The sequence below is a fragment of the Pogonomyrmex barbatus genome, unplaced genomic scaffold (assembly GCF_055798465.1).
Source record: "Pogonomyrmex barbatus isolate J1 unplaced genomic scaffold, ASM5579846v1 scaffold10, whole genome shotgun sequence".
Classification (NCBI taxonomy): domain Eukaryota; kingdom Metazoa; phylum Arthropoda; class Insecta; order Hymenoptera; family Formicidae; genus Pogonomyrmex; species Pogonomyrmex barbatus.
In genome coordinates, this window is record NW_028297099.1 from 3,886,320 (window position 1) to 3,907,816 (window position 21,497).

The window sequence follows — 21,497 nt, forward strand, 5'->3', positions numbered from 1 at the left end:
TTAGATAGGAGCAAATTGATTTACACTCAGCAGCCATACATTATATCCATTTTTATTAAAAGTTATGAGTCTAATATTTTTAGATTACAAGTTTAAAGCAACGAAATAAAAAAACCTATGAAATATCGTTAATTCTTTCGACGATTTGCTGTATGACAGAAACTACGTGCGAACATTTTTATTCGGAATTCTATAGAGAGAAAACATATTCAATGCTGTGTCAGCGGTACCTGTATTTTTCTCAGTCGAGTGACAGTGTTTGAGGTCTTCAGTGTCAGTGCCAAATACGCTTGAGAAAATTTTTACTTCCGAATTTTGTTGGACGAACTTTGCAGTTCGTACGATAACTAAATCGAAAAATAAATATATTTCATATAACTTGAAATATCCGTGACAGATGAAATATGCATTTTATTTTCAATATTTTCTCTTGTAACAAGTCAGTGATGTAATAAATCGACTCAGCGTTTAGTGAGAAAAACTTAATGACTTAAAATATATGAAGATGAAATATCTGTCATCAAATTTTTGTGATAAAATATAATACGTTTATTCGATAATTCTAAATACAATCGTAAAAATGTGCCGGATAGGAAATTTTGCATTTGAGTGCGGAATCGAATCTGCAGAGGAAAGGAATCCTTCTTTACGCTCCATTATAATATATATTCGGACGTAGGAAAGGAAACGTATGTCCTCCCTTGGGCTCCGCGAAAATTGTACCCGGATCTTGGGGCGGAAACGCACGACATTTGCATCTTCCTCGGTTCCGTATTGGTATTGCTCATGAATATAGACAGATATGATCCTATGAATGCTGTGGTGTGAGGAAGCTCGGGGCCGAAGCCAATTGAGCCTTTTGAGCTGAAAGCCGATATGTCCAGCGACTAGCAAAGAAGCTTGGGTTAGCAGAGAAGCATTATTGAAAAGATTACTGAAAGCGTTTACCCGAAGATATAAAAGAAATAACCTTATTTTAGCATACTTTTTTTAAAGATGTTATTTATAATATTTAATAAAATTATTAATTTACATTAATTTACATTAATTAATATGTTGTATTTTCAGCTTATTCAAGTTTATCGAGTAAAAGGATATCATTATCCATATTGCCGTAATTTCTTCTCATGATAACAATAAACTTCCTATATCTATATAGATACGCGACGATTTATGGATATAAGATTTCAGAGAATCGAGAGGAAGAAGCATTTTATTTGCGAATAATAACAGATCATTATTATATTCCAATATTTTCTTTAATAAATATAATCTAGGGATGAATATATCATGAATGGAACATTATTTTCTCTCTCTCTCTCTCTCTCTCTCTCTCTCTCTCTCTTTTTCAATTCTCCTTTGTTAGAAATTAATTGCGTATGTTTCGACAACATTTTGAAGAATAAACTGCACCCTATTGAAGGAGTTGTTCTCGACACTCAGCAATTATATGCACGTACTCAACGTTGATAACACACAATGGGGAATGAGGATGCTGCCGAATATTGGGAAAACGCGACCGCCATTTCACGTAATTCCATTTGAGACGCTCGAGGTGACGGAGATGCTTGAATGCATACGAGGGCGCAGGGTGCAAGGACGGTGACAAGAAGTGCCGGAGGTGAAGTGAGCAAGTGCAACCTGGGGACTCACCGTCTGCACCGCAGAAGAGAACCTAATTGTAACAAATAGCTACCTTTATCTGCGACTGCTGCATCACAAACTTTTGCTACGACACTGCGGTTTAGTATCTCTATGCTTTTAGTGTTCTATCGCTCGATGTTATTTCCCAAAAATTCTCCTGTACAATTAATGGATAATATACGAAAAATAATGATCTTTAAGAGTATTAGTTTTAATACTACTTGCTTTTACTAATAATTATTCATACACATTACATGGATGTAAAGTCATCGTAAAATGAAGCGCAATGTTGCAAATGACTCTGCTTTAGGAACGGAATATTTTATTTTGGTACGATCATAAAATAAATATTCTCAGCGTTTTAAAATAAATGTGACATTTTGAAATGACATTTTGAAACACTGTGAATTTATTTCAGACTAATATTTTAAGTGCTGCGTGTCGTACTTTTTCGCATAATTTCAATATTTTTGGAGGGATTCAATTTCATATTTTGTACTAATAGCGTTGCATCAACATGCGTATTCTCTATTTTCTATTCTATCTTTCGTATATCTAGTATTTCGTATCTTGTGTTATAAGTAAGACCGATACAAAGCTTACAGCGAAGACTTTCAACATCCGCTCTGTCGACATTTTCCTCGACCACTGTGCCTCGAGCCAAGACTTTGATTTAACTTTCATTTACCTCGAGGTTTCTCGTGGAAAATATAATTATAATGTTTTAAAGCGAAGGGGCTCTCATGTGGCCTTAGTGGTTTCCAAAATTAACATGCTCCTTTGTCGAGACGCTTAAATATATTATGTTGTATTACTAAAAATAGTATTGCTTAATAAATTTCAGGATTTATTATTAATTCCAATTATCATCGCCAATAAATTTTAATAAATGGATTTTAAGATTTTAAAACTATACTTCAATTCAATTTGCCAAGTGAAATATCGTAATTATAATATTTTGACTAAATTGCTGCAGCACTGTAATATTATTTTACGTAAAATTAATAACGCTTCGAGGGCTAAGGAAGTTTTACGGTAGAACAAGCACCGCACCTTCCGCCGCAATTTCAAGTAGACAACATCGTGATGCTTTGCTCACGAACGTGTGTTTTGGCGTGCACACAAGTCGCTTTACTTTGGTAAATATGTAACAAAGATACGCTTCCGCAAAGTTAGCAAATATTACGCGACGTTCAATGATCGACAATCGGTGACTTTTTAAGCCGACGCGACGAGAGAACGGAAACTTTTGCAACTTCTCGAAGCATGCTGCTCGTCTTACTCTCTCCTTTATTACGTCTCCTCGGATGAATACCAGATGCGGTTAAAACTTTCAGGTAGTGCACGAAGCGACTTCAAGACTATAATTGCTTTGTTCGATCTAACTTTCGTTTCCTGCCAACAGAAGAGCTAGACTGGCTTTTACACTTTCATGCGCTATAAATGCGTTTCCGATTACACTGTCTAATGGATTATTATTGTCAATTTTCTTTCGTGCCAAATTTATTAAAAATCAAATAAAATGGCTTGCTTGCAATTCAATTGATTTAATTTCCATGGTTGAATACTTGAAAGCCGCAACGCAACAATATTCTATATAAACTTATATAATAAGTTTATGAGATTACTTCATACTTCATACTATCATACTTTATAATTTAATAACCTTGCCAAAATTTAATTTAGCGAAAATAAATTTGTATCGTTGCGATGAAAACGGTTAGTTGCAGAAACTTATTTTTGTTTTTGCGGGAGCCGTATGTAGATCTTTAACGTATGCATATATACATTTATTCAGTTTGGAATCAATGCGGTACTTCTACCACGGGCCATTTCGCTGCTCGTCGAAACTTTTCAGACACCGCCGTGTATCTCTAAGCAACTAGCTGCTCCTTATTTATTGCTCGAAAAATACGCTGGTCCCAGCGCTGACTAACCTTTTATGAGGCTTGTGTTATTTCAAAAAACTTACCGCGGAAGTCATATTTTCCAAATTACTCTCCTTTAAAAAGGAAACGAGCTCATTGTGGAAATAAGGGTGAAAAGCTTTGTAGATGAGATTCGTGGAAGAAATAAAACGCGAGCAAAAGCCGTTCAACGAATTTATTCGCTCCTTACCAAAAACCCGTGAGAAATCTGACTTCTGAGTTGGAAGTATACATATACGTATTCTTGCACGTTTTATATGTACATATACTAAAATTTGCATGAACAAAGAAGTGCGGCAATTGACATTTCTAATAAAACTATAAATCCTTATACATTATAGAACGCAAACTATAAAGTTTAATTTTTTGAGATTAAGTCTACCTTAAATGTACGTTACACGAACAAATAAAATTTTTCAGAAAATTTAATTAAAACATCTTCTTGGATATGCAATATCCAACAACAAAAAGAATTTTTAGGAAATTTCTGATACAAATTAATTTACATATATCAGGGACCATTCAGTGATTATTTTCGTTTAGTTGCGCCATTGTGCGAATGATATGGCGCACACATATCTTATTGGAAATTGAAACGTAATGATATTGTCTCAAACAGCAGCTTGCATAGTTAGTTCACCGGTCTTATGTGGTGCGAAGAAGAACGGTGACGACAAGAGGGTCATAACGAGAGAACGAAGGGGGACAATGGTTTGACATATCGCGCTGTCATCGCCACGGCGTTGCTCGGACCTGACCGACCTCAGGGTAGCTCGATCTCCCCTCGTATACTTATCTCCTGCCTACGCTCGATGTCCTCGTTTCTTCGTCGGACTTATCACCGTACCGAGTTCAATGAGACCACGATATCCCCAAACGAGAAATATGAACGTTTTCACAAAGCGCCGCGTCGTCCACAAGCCCTCCAATGCTACTCGACGGTGTTACAACCATCGATCAGCAAGCGAACCTCGGTGAAAGCACTGCAGCTCCTTTCGTAGCATTTTTGAGTTTTCTTTTTGGCAGCGCGTATCAAGTGATGCACTCGTCGTCCTGCGCGACGTTGCCCGCGCAGACTTATTCCGTTAGTGTAATCAGGATAGAATTGGAAAAAAAATGTAGCAGAAAGCGAATTACTTGACTACAAAAAAAAAAAAAATAAATAAATATTTTTTTCTCGTAGTCAAGTGATCTAATTTTTTCACATCTTTTCCTTTATAGAGATTAAGTATTTGATATAATTATTAAATATGATAATGAAAATATCTTCATATTTTATCGGAAGTAGCTAAGCAATTACGTAAATCAATGTTTTGATATATTCCCAACAGACTTGATCGCGATGAAATTCTCTCACATTTGCCTAATTGACATTCCACCGCAGCGAAGTGATCCTTCGGTCGTAATCATCATTCGACCCCGAAGGACATTCAAAGTGCAAGTTCCGATCGGTCGGGCAATTCCTGCGAACGGTGATACGCTTCATGTTTCCGCGCTCGATGAATACGGACACGTCCCAGCTCGATAATATCTGCATCCCTTGAGATATTAGCATATTATGCGAATAAAGTGGGGGGGCTTCGGAAGACGCAAAAATGTTTGAAACAAGAAAAGAGCGTCCCAAGTTTGCGAGAAAAATTGATTCAAACGCGCATGTAATATCCCACGTTAAAGTTTTTATTGCATCACAGGCTTACTGCATACGCCGCTTTTCAAAATGGTCGTAGTTCACGCGATATAAATTGCATCGTCGATGGTTCGCTCTCCGCTCTCTGGCAAAGTTAGCCCAACCAGGACGAAAAAATATGTATTTGCACGACCAGGCAGATTGCCGGGAAATGACACCGGATGAATCCGAAAAACAGTTTCGCACGCTAACTCGACGCAAGATGATATTTTTCAGCTATGCAGAACCCGTTGGTTTATTCATTTCTTTCATTATTATAAAAACGTGAAAATATCTTATAAAAACTTATACATCAATTTCTGAAATTCACATTAAAAATTTTTATCGACAACTGTATGTATAGCAATGTATTGCTTATACAACATAATAGAATCATACTAGAATTATTTTTTTAACATGAATTTTATTATCGCAAATTTGTTCTATATCGGTATTTGCTATATTATTAAAATTACTGAACATGAGAAAGGATATTATCAAACTTCGTATATGTTTAACAAGTACGCTTTAATGAATGCTTTTTGATATGATGTGTATATATCAAAATCCACAAGAGCAATAATGCTTCGCTTGTGAAATTCAATTTCATTACACTAAATTTATATGTCATCAAAAGTTTTAATAAAGAGCTCGTAAATTTAATATCGGCAAAATTCGTTCATTTGGATCAGTATTGACGAGGGGGGTGCTCGAATGATGAAAATAAAAGTAATAATCCACGTGGAGTATATTAGCTAGGTGTACACCATACCAAACGATTTTTATGTAATCGTAGCTACCCATTTATACGTTGCTATATGGAACAATATAGAGTCTGCTTTGAAAAGTGAATGCAATATTTTACGCATGCCTGCACAAAAATAACCGGCCTGGACACATTTTCCGAGAAACATTTTATTAACAAGGCTTCCTCGTTTCACGAATATTTGGTATATGTTTCTCTATCAAACAAAATAAATTATTTTATCACGCTGGAATGTAGAATTTTATTTCTACATAAATAAAAAAGTAAAAATAATTGGAATATATGAAAACTTAGATTTAATTATGATATCTCACGATACTGTAACTGTAGTATGTCGTAAGAATATACTAATACCTTGCATATGTTTTCATTATACACTCATTATCCAACATTGTATACAAGACGCTGTTGTATTTCAGCGTTACGTCCGCTGTAAATGACAATGCATGTAATTAAAACCAAACTTTACAATATACTTAAATGCAAAACGAAATTATAATTTACATGTCTTGACATTTCACGCTCTTCGTTTTTTCGGGGGAATACTGATTTTCCACAAAACTTTTCGCCGTTCTACTTAGAAAGATGTATGGTTTTCTAAAGAAGATAAACGCGTTCCGGTAAGAAATTGGACTAATTTCTAGTTGTTTTTGACATATACATTCGCTCGCACGCACACACGCGTATCACATGCGCGGTCTCTAGTCTTTGAAATGTAACGCTCGGGGAAGGTACACAAGGTAAGAATTCGGTCGCGATTAAACGTAATATATTGCGTTTAGTTTTGCATAATGAATACAGTTTCGCTACTGTTTCGATTAATCTCAGGCCCGGCGGGCCCTCGTTCGCCGTAAAGCTGAAACATTCTCTATTCTCTTGTTTCACGGAAAGTGTTTAAAATGGTTTATCCCATCCTTTGAATGAGGAAATCTTTTCTAAAATTATTCCCCTGCGGGTAAGGGTTCGCATAAGCGTTCGCTGTTCCGTGTAGATGCGGTTGAAGCAGGAAAAAAGGCGGACCTTTGTGCCGACGGACCCTGTGTGCATCCTGTGGCAATTGGGTCTCCCTATCTAACGGAGAGGATGCGTTATTATGAAAACTTTACGCTTCCTGTTTTCGAGACCGGTAAAAGCCATAAGCACACTAAGATATGCACATTCAATAGGGACCAGCGATAATTGCGCACTAATCTTGTTTAAATAGGAAATTGAGCAGCCAAACGTTATAACGTATTTTAATACGTCCTAAAAATAACGATAAATAAGAGTTGGTATAAGAGTTTATTTATTTGAGCAACTGATACCATTTATTGTAAAATAAGCGGGAGACAATGGTTATTGTGTTATCGTTAATGCACGGAATTGCTTTATGTTAACTATATTTCTAGAATAGAAAGATAAGAATAATTTTTTCCAATTAATTAAAGTCAATGTGCCTATGAGGAAGTTGCCTTTTACATCATGAGATAATTAATATTGATGTTATAGTCATGAAAGCACTGAAAGCACACAACTGAAACTTGTGACAATTCTGATATATGGAATAAATACATAATTATAAATTCCTTGTTTCTCTTCTTATGCGGATGTCACAGAATCAACTTTGTCAAGAACTCGTGCAATTTCGTACAGCATATCTTACGGGCGCCGGTAGGCAAATTGAATTTAATGTTGCAATTACCTTGGTTAGATGTGGACGTTTCCAACTTGCATTGCCTCGCTAACTACACCAGCAAACTGTCTCATGTCACCGTCTTCAGGATTATTGATTTAAACCCGACCCGATGGTAAACGCTGTCACGTACAACTCTGATAGCGTACACACGTGCATGTGAAAAATACGCGTACGAGAGAGCCAGCACGAAAGTACCGTATGCGGTAAACGAAATAGGAGAAAAGAATATTCGGAGCGAGTAGTGTAAAGAAAACGGAAACTGCGGGGACTCCCGAGAATAGAAGGAATAAAATATTCGCGCGGTAGAGAAGATGGTTCACGGCTCTCGCGGTGTCGAGATAAAGAGACGTTATTGCTTTTTCCGGCAGGCTAATGCGAACGGAAAAATTGTCGCCCGAATGAGGAAGCGGCAGGCGAGATCCGGCAAGAATAGGAGTTGAATTAACGCGCGCTTCCACGTACTTTTCACCTCGTTAGGGGTGAAAGTTAAGTGAGCTTCACGTGACTGATCAAAAAAATTTTGTACACGCGCCGTGGAAAAATTTTGCCTGTTTGCAGATTGTATCGCTTATTACGGCACGCTGTACTTGTAAGAATGTAATTAACGATTAAATGAATGATTAATTCAAATTATACGAATTAGAAAATTTCTCAGATAACAGAAGACTTTAGAGCGATTTTTTTCTTTTTTAAATGCGTACCAATTGGTACGAATCCAATTTGTAGGAAATTATATCAAAGAAAATTAGTTTTTAATTCTATATATATAGGCTTTCTTAATATGTTTATTTCTTTTATTTAATTTCGAAGTTTGTTTGAGAAAAACTGAGAATCCCCGTCGACTAGATATAATCGTCAATTGCGCTTGGAGGAAAGTTAGAGTACGCTGTCTGTTCCAAAGTTAACCCGATGTAAATTAAATTTATCAGGGAAGAAGCGTTTCCGTGTTGCAGACGAGTAAGGATACGGGATCGATCTCTGCGAAAAGTGCACCTCTAACGTCCCAGGAGTTGCACGAATCTGGAAAAGGGTTCCGCTGTGCACATCTCGTAATTACTTACGCGCAGAGCTCTTCGTGTTCTTTCGGGCTCGACATCTGCTTGTGGGATTCATCGCGGTTGAAAACGGGTAATGCGATAGCCGATAACAACGTGAAGAGGATGATCCTCGTAGCATTTATTCACACACGACAGCGTGAGCGAGGTTCATTCATCAAACGAAGCAATCTTGACCGGTGTGGTATATAGTTTGCATACGTCTTACAACGATATCTCTTTTGCATATCGGCGTATCGAGAGCGGTGAGATTAAATGGGTGGCTTTTCGATCGATTTCAGTGACTAAAGATTCGTGAGTAGATCTTTATTAGATTTCTCCTTGACCTGACGGAACGAGATCTTGAAAGGAGGGTGTGCACTTCTCCTGAACGAGCATTTAATCTTCCCCGACGACGAAGCGGCTCAAAATTTCAGGCTACGCTTCGCCGCCTCGTGATTGATTGGTCAGAAACGTAAGCTCGGCTTAAAGTTTTAATTTCCGAACCGCCTACGGATTCTAAGAGATTTAATACAAACATTTTTTCATTCACGAGAGATGAGACTATTTCTCCCCGATCGATTCAGCTCTTCTTCTTCCTCTTGTTTCTTTGCGTTTTTCGCTTAAGCTTGCGGCGCTTAAGCTCGTCGTGTGATTTGTTTTTCAATTCGGCGCGATCATGATACACACACACACACACACATAAACCGCGGGCGCAGCGTGGACGTCGGCATGATGATAATTCATTTCGATGTAATGGTGTAACCGCCCTCGGCCGTCTATTTATCGCGGGACGTACATAACGTTGGATAGAACTTCAGTGGCGATGTAACTATAGATCTTTCTGATTACCACGTCGAGGCGGAAAATACGAGGGCATAAAATGGACGTTGCCCCCGCAAAAATCAGATAAGGGGTACGGCGACTGCTGCCCTACTTCCTCACGCCGCTCGCACAGATGTGGATGCATCTTAAATTTATAACGACGAGACGAACAAGAAGCTGTCAAGTCCACGTGCTGTAACGGGATTTCATCTCAGCGTATTTCTAGTCGCTTACTAGCGTTACTTCTCACTCGTCGAGCTCGTCTACAAACAAGATGTCTATCTAATAAATGAGTAATGAGTATATGAGTAAACGACATACAAAATATATTTATTTTGTCCGCTAAAATTATTTGAGATTCTTTAAAACTGTCTTATTATATATTTTAGTTTCAAGCAAAGAATAATCCGTACCGTTGAACAGATCAATAGACGATTGTAATATGATATCATGTACAAGAATCCTGCTACAGATAGGAGCTCAACCTCGCTTGTCCTTTTGTACTTGTGTCACTTTGACACCGCATCACAATTGTCTCTGGTTACAATTGTACGAGACTCCACAATCAAACGTAGCATATCGGATGCAAGCAGATAGACGCGACCTAAATTTCAATCTTTCATAGAAATGTAGTTCTCGAAATTATTTTTTGACCAATTTCATATCTGTCTATGTAGTGAAATACTAAAGCGGAGCGCTCGTGTTTTAAATGATAAGCTGACACAGTTCCTAAAAAATGCAAAAATAAATTGTCTAATTAGAATTCTCAGTTTTTATTCTTAGAATAACATTTAAATATAATTATAAAATCAGTCTTATACTAGCACGTTTTTTTTTTTTAAATGATATTTGAATCATCCTGCTTGTTCGAAAGCTAAGACCTCCATCGAGATTTGAGAATATTCTATGAAGATACAGTCTCTCGAGAACTGCGGGGTCCTCGATAATTGACTCTGTCTTCAGTTCCCGGATTCGTTTCCAAGGAACCTAATTTATTTTCCCTACGTGGTGTCGCGTATATTTTTCGCGCGCACCGTTCTTCGTCCACGAATCTATCTGTCGCCAGGAAAAGATATCTCGAGATACGGATTTCACTTGTAAATCTGATCCGTTTGTGTCATATCCTCGTGTTGGACAGCAATTTTACGCTTTCATATGAAATCGTACGGAGTGATATACTTCTTTATCTTTCTCTCTCTTTGATTGAAAAATTTTTGTCGATTATATGTTCTACATAAATTGTCATGTATGATATAAATTATAAATATAAACTAAAATATGTGTTTAAGTATTTATTATTAATGAAAATTCAAAATGATTCTAAGGAAAATTCTGAAATATATCTTATTGATAATTTAAATAATAAAAATGATGTATTATATATCTTGATATTTTTGATTATGAATAGTTTTATTCTATTTTACATAAATTTAAAAATTTATTATTATAAAATATTTAAAAATTTTCTTATAAATTTTTCTTCATTTCTTGTAATATTTCCGCGGTATTGCTTGTTTATATATCTGTTGAGGAAGGTAAAATTCTCTCTTTTCTCTTTCTTCCTTTCTTTTTCATTACTTTTCTAATTATCATAAAAAAATATTTGAAATAACTGTTTCTCAAACATTTTGTAAAATAACGTGAGTAATAATATTATAATTACACAGCATTATTATGTATTATTTAATAATTCAACGCATATGCGACATTTTACGCGCGTTTTTTGTAAACGTTTAGCGTACGTACAATATTGTTTTTATAAACTTATATCGTCTTTTATTACAGGGTTTACAAACTTCACACCCCTTTAAACTTACTTGGTTTAAGTTTCCATCCTCTACTTTTTCCCTCTCGCTTCCGCATCGGTTTCTTCGAAAATGACATATTGAAGTGGGAATCAATTTATATCGATTAAGTAATGCAATTGTGATTACTGAGTTTGAAACTCGCCCATTAGACATCAAGAAACTGCCCAGGAAATCAAGTTAAAACTTTACAAGTAACAGGCACGAAGCTCCCTCGCGAATTCTTTCTCCTTCTTAGATACGAGTAAAAATCATGCCGTACGATGATAAAACGAACTCTTGGAGCGAACAGACAACTTGAAATTGAATGGAGCGCCGATCACCTTTTTCGCATCTCTCTTCTCTAAACTTTCTCGTAAACGTAATGTTTGCGTTACACGGGTATTATGTTCGGCACATTTCGCGCGTATTATTCGATAGCTAGACAAAACGTTTCCCGTGACAGCCCGGAGGAAGGGAAGGGCGATGCCGCTGGGACGGTCTGCATTTACGAGCAAGAAGAATACGGCACATAAGACATACGGTTTTAGACGGTTTCCAGCCGCGGAGCACGACGTCTTACAAAATGCAACCAGTAAATTACGGTTCTTTCGAGAAGCCGCGTCGTAAACATTCATATCTCGTTGTTTGACATCAGATACAGGGCGGGTGGAGCAGAAATAACCGAGACTATGATATTTTGATAAAAAATGCGTCCCATTACTGTGAAATTTTGCGTATAAACTTCTTGCTTCCGCCATCTCTAGTCGGCCCCTCTCGTAAAGAAGCGCAACGTCGCCCCGAGCGACGTCAAAAGTTCCATAATCAGCCGATGGCAATGTTAAAGATTATGACACCTCTCCATTCGCGCTTATCTACGCTATCTCTGGGTTCTCTTCAATTCTTTCATAATGCGATAGATATTCCATCTCTATAAAGGCCATACCTTTCGCATCAGTTTCGATACAAGTACGAATACGGTGTCCGTTCTAACGGGCATGTGTGACATGAAATCCCGTTGTGACACCATCGTGACGTTATTACTGCCAAATGCAAAGCGAAGCAGATATCAACGTTGCTGAGGAAGCAACATCAGCGAAACGGTATCATGCCATCGTATCAACGTATTGTTCGGAGCCGACCTTAGCGCCATTAGCTTAGGTATCAGTACGTGAAAATCATCTTCCAATCATTGGTGATGCACTCGACGATATCTAACTGGCTCCGAAAATCGTACATCGTGCTGTTTGATCGTTTAATGTCGGATATATAGGCGATGCATGCTGACCGCATGGCAATAAATATCGATAATCGATATTCAACCAGAGGTTTGGGGCCCGCGTAACGCCAACAAGGCGTGCGCCGCAGGAGCGCATGAGAAAGAAAAACCGAAAGGGATGGAATACGCAAGGCTGAACTCGAGAGACGAGATCTTTGACGCTTTCAAAATCAGAAGCTGACACTCTGCTTCGTATTAAAAATCTTACGCTCGAAAGGACGCTTTCAGCCGTACTGACCGACTGTGAATTTGTGACCTCCTTTGCAAAAGCAATTATGTTACTCCTTCTCTCTCTCTCTCTCTCTCTCTCTCTCTCTCTTTCTCTCTCTCTCTCGTCTTCTTCTCACTATTCGAAGTAGCGATATCTAACACCCTTCTGGTGCCTTTTCGTTTCTTCCCTTTCTCTCTAGATTCTTTATTCGCCACTTTCTTTTGCGTCACACCGGCAGCCATGAACGGTTGGCTTTTACATTTCAAGCCTCTCGCACGGAAAATCGCTCTTACTATTCAAATCAAAAGACTTGGCCGTAAAGGAATGTTTTACTCTCATCGCGGTTAAAGATTTGCTGCGCGATGGTTTAGTTTCAGCTGACGATACAAGCAGACCATGTTTCTATTTCACCTTCATTGTCTACTCGGCGCCATGGGTGACGAGGCAATTCCTTTTATTGCGATAATGTCCTTTGTCCGATAATATCTACGTATTTCTTTTTCTCTTTTTTCAACATCTTTAGTTTAATAAGTTTAGTTTAATTAAGTTTAATATCTTTTTTAAGAGATAATTAAGTAAAATTACACATGTCAATAAATTTATTTTATTGTAGAACTGGTGTTATTGCAAAAAAGTGATTAGTCCATTTTAGTTAAAGCAATATGATATACGATGTGTCACTCTTAACGCTGATGTTAAAATTTTTGTAGAAGACAAACAAAACATATCCGAATGATGACAGGATGACGCAAAAAAGCGCACAAATAAATATAACATTTTGCCATAGCTGAAAAATGATTTTTAAAGAAAAATAAATATCTACCTGAGATACATAATTGCATTTTAATTAATATAAATTTATATATCTTCTATGTTTTATCTTATTACGAGTACGAGTAAAAAGTGTATTCGTTCGATAATTTTGATATAAGATAAAAAATTTATTTTAAGTTCTAAATAGATATATATATATATATATATGCAGAATGTAAAGACAAATATAAATTTAGTATTTTGAAGAGATGATTACGCGTGATGTTGAATTCATTCTTGCTGCGATCAAGGAAACATATTACGTATAATCCTTTCTTTGCAAGCAGCGATCTGTATGTGAATCAGGGTGGATAAAAGATAACTTGTGCTCGAGTAATTGCTTCCTAATGGCCGCGAATATGATACCGTAGTCTTCTTTCCATTATCATTCCGCTTTATTTCCTACCTGCCTCGTTCTTTACACCGATACCAGAAGCTGTTCAATCCAACGATTTAATAGCAGTATTATATTGCATAACCTGACGTGTATTTACATGTATTTTATGCGATGGAAATTCGCTTTTATAACACGCTTGTCCATACAACTCGACATCTTGCATGAGCAAGGCTACTCTCCGCCCCAACAAGATTTCTCTTTTCAATAATTATTCTGTATATATTATTACGAACAACATGACACGCGTATTGATATACGAGAGCAGTTTAATTTCAGCTTGTCCGCGATTTCTGAACCTTAAAATTTATATGCCGTATATCGCGTTGCATTTTGTTGGGAACAGTTTATGCTTTAATATAATTCCCACGAAACTACATTTTCCAATTCGCATACCATACGAGTCTCGACTAGGGGCGGTGAAATGGTAGGTAAAAGGGTTCACGCGCGAAACTTAATAAATTAATCCCGTAAACATGGAGAATCGCGTTTCGCCAGCTATTCCGCATCATGAACACATGCACGCATCCAATGCGGCAATCCAATGGCGGGATGCAATACGTGCTCGCGGCTTTGGTGATGCAAGTCCCGCGGAAAATATCAGTGTGCACAATGTTCTGCCTCGCTCTCCCCTCCTCCCCCTTCATGTGATATATTTACTTAATAAACGTTCCAAACGGCAGGAAAATTTAAATTAAATTTATTCAGCGAAAACAGCGCGTAGGCACCAGGTCGGCCGCAGCATTGTTTGCGAGTGAACGAAATGCACGAAACGCGGGGATGACAGTGCGAAAGAGCAAGGGACGGAGGTGACCAGAAGGGACAAATGGACATTGAGAGAAAGAGAAGTTAAAATTTGTTGAGTAGGTGGAGTGAAACAGACGGAAACGGATAGAAAAGCGGACGCGGAAGAGATAGAGCGCTAGACGACAAGTGCGACGAAAGAGCTGCGAAAGAACGAATTGTTAAAACGAAGTGAAAAGCAGAGAGGAATGGCGGCGCGTCTGAGTGACGGCAGGGAGCCGTTGATTCGGCCGTAGGAGGAAAAAACGTGGAAATATGCTCTCGGCACGCTTTTCGTTACGACGGAAAAGTGTCAAATTCGCGCGTGCTCCGTCTGCCGTGTACGTTCGAGCTCACCGGAGCCGTCGCATCGGGGAGGATCGGCGATGACGATGGCGCGCCCTGTGACAGAGGGTGCGGGCAACGGCGCAAAAAAAAATATTCATCCGCGTTTCATTTCGTTCGTGCAACGGTGTTTGCCGCCTGGTCGCCCGATTGTCGCGTTGTTTTCATATTATCCGAAATTCTTCCGGTCAATGGCCCGTAATTCGAGCAAACAACGACCAGCTAAACGGCTCACGACTGGCTCCCGCCCGTTTATAAATTCGTGCGGGTCTCTTTTATTACTGCCGCGATACGTTTCGCAAACTGCGCGACCGCGTATGCACGATTGAGCACTCGGCCTTTTGCATTTTGCATACTGCGGTGAAAAATTTTTATTATGTTTCCCCACAAGTTGCTTGCTCAATTACTTGCGCGTGAAATGTTAAACAAAGTTACAAAAACATCGCGATAAAATCCTTTTTTACGTATACTCGCGGGATTTCATTAAGAAACGAGTAATGCACTTTTTGAAGTGGCGCCAACAGTAAGAAAAAGATTTGCCGTTGTTATATAACTTTTCATCCTGTTATATACGTAAAAAAAAAAAAAAAAATAAAGCGGAGGTATGCCTTAAGTTCTTGTTACATTTGCAGACTTTAAATTGGGCGACTTGAGGCGGATGCTGATGTTAACGTTCGCCTCAAATTGCTGCTTTCACACGTCGCTCGTTTCTTGAAAATTAGCATGTTGATTAAAATTCGACTTGAAAGTTGCTTTGAAACGTGAAACTGGACCGTAAGTTTCTCGGGTAGAAAACGCGTAGAAGTGAGAGCCGTCGATGCCGGGGCGTGGACAAAGTGGTCATATTTCGCACAAGTGTCCCATGTCTATCCTTTTGTCTTTTCCCTAGCGGCAACCGTTGAAAGCAGCTTGGTGTAAGCGGATATTCTATTTAGGAAAAAAGTTGGAAGCGTGTTCCTTGCCATTGTATAAAACTGCTTATCGACCGGCTTGTCCTTCTTTACTGCATAGATCCACTTCGTTTGAATATGCAAACTAATTTATTTCTATACCCTCTTTTCTCGGATCGGCCAATATATAAACGTGATCTTCTAAAGATCTACTTTATTTAACGGAAGAAGTACACTGCCGAAATCGCCAAAGGGAAACTGCGGATTGTTGCGACGTGAATCGAGTGTGTACCTATCGACTGCTTTGCATAAGTTTGGTCTGAGTGCCATGCCGCATTTATGACGAGAGTAACGTCGTTTTCAAGAGAATCGTCGCCGCCGGCGAGGAAACTCCTCATGGAAAATCACGTTGAAGTTTGAAAAATTCGATGGCACGCTCGAAACAGACTGAAACTCACTCGGGGGAACGTTGGGTGGACGGCTGCAATTGCTCACGGAACGTATCTTCCTTCTCCCAAGCACGGCGAACAGATTGTCAGAAGCCGTCGGATCGTTCGTTAAAGCGGAAAATCACGTGCACAAGATTTACTTCGATTTCATATTTTTTCAATTGCATTGTGTACGTCGATGGCGTTCTCAAATGTTTCATCGTAAGCTAAAAAATTTTGTTAAACATGATTAAATATTAAAATAATGCTACTAATAAATGTTGATGTTATTAAATTTTTTTAAATGTAAGAAAATGCCTTTTTTATTTTAAAATTAATCTAATAAAGCGATACTCTTCAATGTGATTATGAAATATTTGTCGCAGCGAATTTTAATTATATCATAAAACACACACTTTTCTTAATGTAATTTTGTAAATATTGAAGAAATTCAAAGTAATTTTCTTTTAACTCGACCTTAATTACCGCTTAACCCGTAAAGTTCACATCAAGTACATGGCCTTAATCATTATGGCATACCATTCAAATTCATTCTACTTAGTTTGTGCAGCTGTGCTCGCCTCATTTCTTCTCTTTACATCTGCTTTTCTATTTGCGCGAATGTAAAAGTAAATTATAGAAATTTATTCATTCCGAGTGCACTTTATGCGCTTCGCTTCAAAATTCTACTTGAAATTTTTCGCCAAAGCAATAGCGTTGCGAATTTACCAGCATCTCTGATATAGTCAAGCATAATATTATTATGTAACGTTAATAGAAAGTTGAAACAATTAACTATGTCTAAAACTAACTACATAAAATTATTATTCATTATTGTAAAATTATATCTTCTAACAATATTTTTTGTTGATGTTAAATATCTTCTATAAATAACTTTTAAACAGAGATTTCAGATTGAATTTTGCCTTTACATTTAAGAGATACATCAGAAACATCAGAAAATTTCAATTTTACTAGTTTACGATTCACAGAGTATGGTTAACAATATTTATCAGTAAATATTCTTCTAAGCCTTAAAAGCTTAGCGTGCTCATGTTATATCGTTTAACAAAGATTGAACAGCTGCAATAGGCAGCTACTTTAAAATTATGTTTATCACTGATATAAGAATATATCGATAAGATGATGGATAAAATATTTATTAATTCTATATCATATTTATGCATATTGCAGAAGATGATAATAAAGAGCAATTTATCTCTTTTGTTCATGGTTCTTGAAAAGCTACGCAGTTTGTATAACATACCTTATTGTGGATTACAATAAATTTCAGGAAGCACATTATGAACCTCTAATGAAGATTATGTATCGAGGCTAAAGATAAACTGAGGAAATCCGACCTAACAATTCTATCTGAAAATCCAATGTTGCGCGGTTATAGTTGACACGCGAGATTATGGAGGCATCTCGTAAATTGCTCTACGGGTAACCTGTTCGCGCTATTATATTCCCTGAGTAGTAATTGCGTAAATAGTCCGTTATAATCTACTCTTTTGATCGTCAACATGTTTTCGGAAGCTATAAAAGGTGGTACAACGACGTAAACTTTTCACAGAGTTAAAATGTGGTCTAGCAAGTTTGTGTTTTGTGTGTTTGTGGTCGTGTGGACCAAGGCCGAACAGGATGTTCAATTGGAAATTCCTCAAGGGTTTCTAAAGGGTTTAAAGACTAGTACTGTAATGCAGAATAAGGCGTACTATAGTTTTAAAGGAATACCCTATGCAAAACCTAATGTTGGTCTTAATAAATTCGAGGTAAGTTGATGATGTAAATATAGACATGCATTACACACACACACACACACACACACACACACACACACACACACACACACACACACACATATATATATATCTATTTTTGTAAATTATTTTATATTTAAAATGTAAATTTTGTAATTGAAGAACTAGGAGAGCAATAAATTAATATTATGAGCCCTTTTATTTTTAAGATGTCAGAACCAGCCGAATCTTGGGAAGGCACGTACGACGCAACCTATCATCGCTCGGCTTGTCCTTTCTTCTGTATGATACAACAAGACATCGTTGGCGAAGAAGATTGTCTTTATCTTAACGTATACACTCCGGAATTGAACAAAGAAGCTTGTAAAGCTGTTATGGTATGGTTCCATGGTGGTAATTTCAATCATGGTCTCGGAGACGACGTATTCTTTGGTCCTGACTTTTTAATTGAGCAAGATGTTATTCTCGTGACGCTTAATTATAGATTAGGAGTAATTGGTAAGTAATATTTCTTCGATTATCACATCTTTATTATTATAAGACACTCCATTTAATGATTGATTCCTAGGCTAAAATTTAACGTTAATCACTAAATTATTATCGGAGGATCATCATTATTGTAGGATTTTTAAATACTGGTGACAAGAGTGCGCCTGGCAACGCTGGTCTAAAGGATCAGGTAATGGCGCTAAAGTGGGTCAAGGACAACATACATTATTTCGGCGGCTGTCCCAACCGAATTACGATTTTTGGCGAAGATGCAGGCGGAAGTTCCGTCCAGTTTCACATGATGTCACCCATGTCGAATGGTGAGATACATGATTATTTGATTATTCGATAAAAAAATAAATAAGAGCTTTTGCCACTTTCATATAAAATCTGTACGACATGGTTTATCGCACCACAGGTTTATTTAATAAAGTCATCGCGCAGAGCGGAAGCGCGGTGAATACATGGGCGATAGCTTATGATGCTAGAGAGGTAGCCTTCAAATTGGGCGAGAAACTCGATATTGAAACTAGTGATTCTGCTGAATTGGTTGCCAGGCTCGCGGAATTTACTCCGAAAGAATTAATCGCGGCTAGCGACGATTTGCCGTTCCTTAAACAGGTATTATATTAATTGAATGTATTTTTTTTTTACAAAAGGGAAAAAGTACTAAGGTTTAAGGTTGGCTGAAATTTATATACGTATTTATGCAGATAATATTGAACCGATAATCATTTTCATTGCCTCACTGCAGAGTGCTATGAACGGCCGAGCTGAAGCATTTATTCCATCGGTCGAAGCTGATATAGGACAAGAGATCTTTTTGCCTGCTGATCCTTGGACGCTTTTAAAATCCGGAAAAATTGCCGATGTGCCTGTTATGGCTGGATATACAGCTAACGAGTCCTCCTTCTATGTGCAAAGTAACTTATTGATACAACATTACATGGAAGTTATATGTTCGGTGTCATGTAAACGATATTAAAACATTTGTTTTCAGTGATGCTCGGCAATATTGATCAAATAAATGAGCACTTTGAGAACTTTCTGCCGAACGATTTAAACATAACCGATGCCGGGCATAAGAACGAATTAGGTGAAAGCCTGAAGAGTTACTACTTTGGGGATAAGTTGATCTCCACGGAAACCACGAAAGAGTTCATGATGGTGAGTACTTAACGTTAATATCGTCTCGCTATCGTGAAACTTTGTGTAAGCGGCGCATAAATTTAACGATGTGCATATTAAAGCTGTTTGTGCATTTTAGATGTTGGACGACGTCATGTTTGACGCTGGGATCGCACTCAGTTTAGAGGTATTAAGCTCCAGAATTTCGTCTCCAATTTACCAGTATATATTCTCTTACGAAGCCCCGTTCGGTATGATAAAATCTTTGGTACAAGTGGAAGAAGGTGAGTTACGAGTAGTAAATTCCCATAGGAAATTCATATTCGCTTTTAACTTATTATGGAAAAAGAAAACACGATGTTATATCTTCATTGACTTATTCGTTCATAATTTCTAACTAGGTGTTGCCCATGGTGACGATTTGACTTATGAATTCTATTCGGATGCATTGAAAAATGTGCCGCAACCAGATTCTCCTGCGGAAAAGATGGTGCGCATTTATACGACGTTATTGGCGAATTTTGCAAAAGATGGGTATGCCTGAACAATTTCTAATAATTCTATAATTAAATCAACATAACGGTAAATATGAAACAAAAAACTAAAGGTGATATTTTCAGCAATCCTACGTCAAACATGAATGAGTATGTAAACGTGAATTGGGAACCCAGAGGTGAGGAAGATAATTATATGAATATTAATCAAGAGTTACAAATGGAGAAAGGCTTCTTGAGAGATAGAGCTGATTTTTGGAGGAACTTGTATAAAAACGTTCTCGATTAAGAAAAAATGCATTATGTTACGGAATGTATATGTTATATCGAACTTCGCACCTGGCAAATAACAATATATAATTATTCATATATTATAATGTAACGAGCTAAATGTGCAATATTATAAAAAAAGCAAAACCTATATTCAAATAAAATCTCAACTGAAATTTGGTAGTAAAACGCTTCGTTGCTCTCGAAGAGAGACACCGAAAAACCAATCGATAAAGCCTCTGCTGAATTATAAAACATCCCAATTAGTCAGCAATTAAAGTTTTTAGCTTGATATCAATGGCTGTCGATATATGATGAGTTGCCATCCATGACAGATTTTTGATCATCACGGTTGTTCCATTTTATATTACGCAGTTATGCGTCTGCTGCCGCTATGTTTTCGCAGCAAGTGCGAGTGCGCTGAAAAAGAAACATCGGGTCGGTAGTTGAAATAGCGAAATTGTTGCGGGAAGGAATGTTGATGCGACTCGAGTAAACTCTTAGCAGTTGGTTACCGTGGTTGAGATTGGCAATTTGTTGTAACCTGCTGCCTCTCTGTCTCTCTTTCGCTCGCTCTTTCCCTCCTTCTCTCTCTCTCTCTCTCTCTCTCTCTCTCTCTCTCTCTCTCTCACATACATACCACATGCTCGTATCTTTCCTCGCGGAAACCGAGATATATCTGGTGGCGTGGTTAGTCACGCACGCACGGCCTCGCACGCGTTACCGTGCGCGCCTAGCGATCCGCTAACTGACGTATCGGATGAAAGGAAAATTTATGCCTTGTCAGAGCGTTACGAGGCAAATGGTAACAAATAGGGCCGCAGCCGCCACTGGCAAGAAACTCTTTTGTCGTTATCGTGCGCGCGCGGTCGCGGTGTACCGTGAACA

At 37.8% G+C, this 21,497-nt stretch overlaps 2 protein-coding genes across 2 annotated transcripts in view; both read left to right on the top strand.

Annotated features, from left to right (window-relative positions):
• Positions 1 to 21,497, top strand: part of Ten-a (Teneurin-a transmembrane protein) — a 426,087-nt gene that overhangs the window by 35,005 nt on the left and 369,585 nt on the right. The gene's annotated exons all lie outside the window — the stretch shown is intronic.
• Positions 12,917 to 20,785, top strand: LOC105433491 (juvenile hormone esterase). The gene is made up of 9 exons (XM_011648839.2): positions 12,917 to 18,240; positions 18,438 to 18,726; positions 18,852 to 19,037; positions 19,136 to 19,338; positions 19,472 to 19,640; positions 19,718 to 19,884; positions 19,985 to 20,129; positions 20,247 to 20,379; positions 20,466 to 20,785. Exons 1-9 carry the CDS (start codon positions 18,049 to 18,051, stop codon positions 20,626 to 20,628), a joined length of 1,647 nt encoding a protein of 548 aa, XP_011647141.2. The 5' UTR covers positions 12,917 to 18,048; the 3' UTR covers positions 20,629 to 20,785.

What these genes read in the sequence shown, in the direction of transcription:
- LOC105433491 (XM_011648839.2), top strand. Translation starts at nt 18,049, where the DNA reads ATGTGGTCTAGCAAGTTTGTGTTTTGTGTGTTTGTGGTCGTGTGGACC. An exon ending in GATGTCACCCATGTCGAATG is followed by an intron (nt 19,038 to 19,135) that starts GTGAGATACATG and finishes ATCGCACCACAG; the next exon opens with GTTTATTTAATAAAGTCATC. An exon ending in GTCCTCCTTCTATGTGCAAA is followed by an intron (nt 19,641 to 19,717) that starts GTAACTTATTGA and finishes ATTTGTTTTCAG; the next exon opens with TGATGCTCGGCAATATTGAT.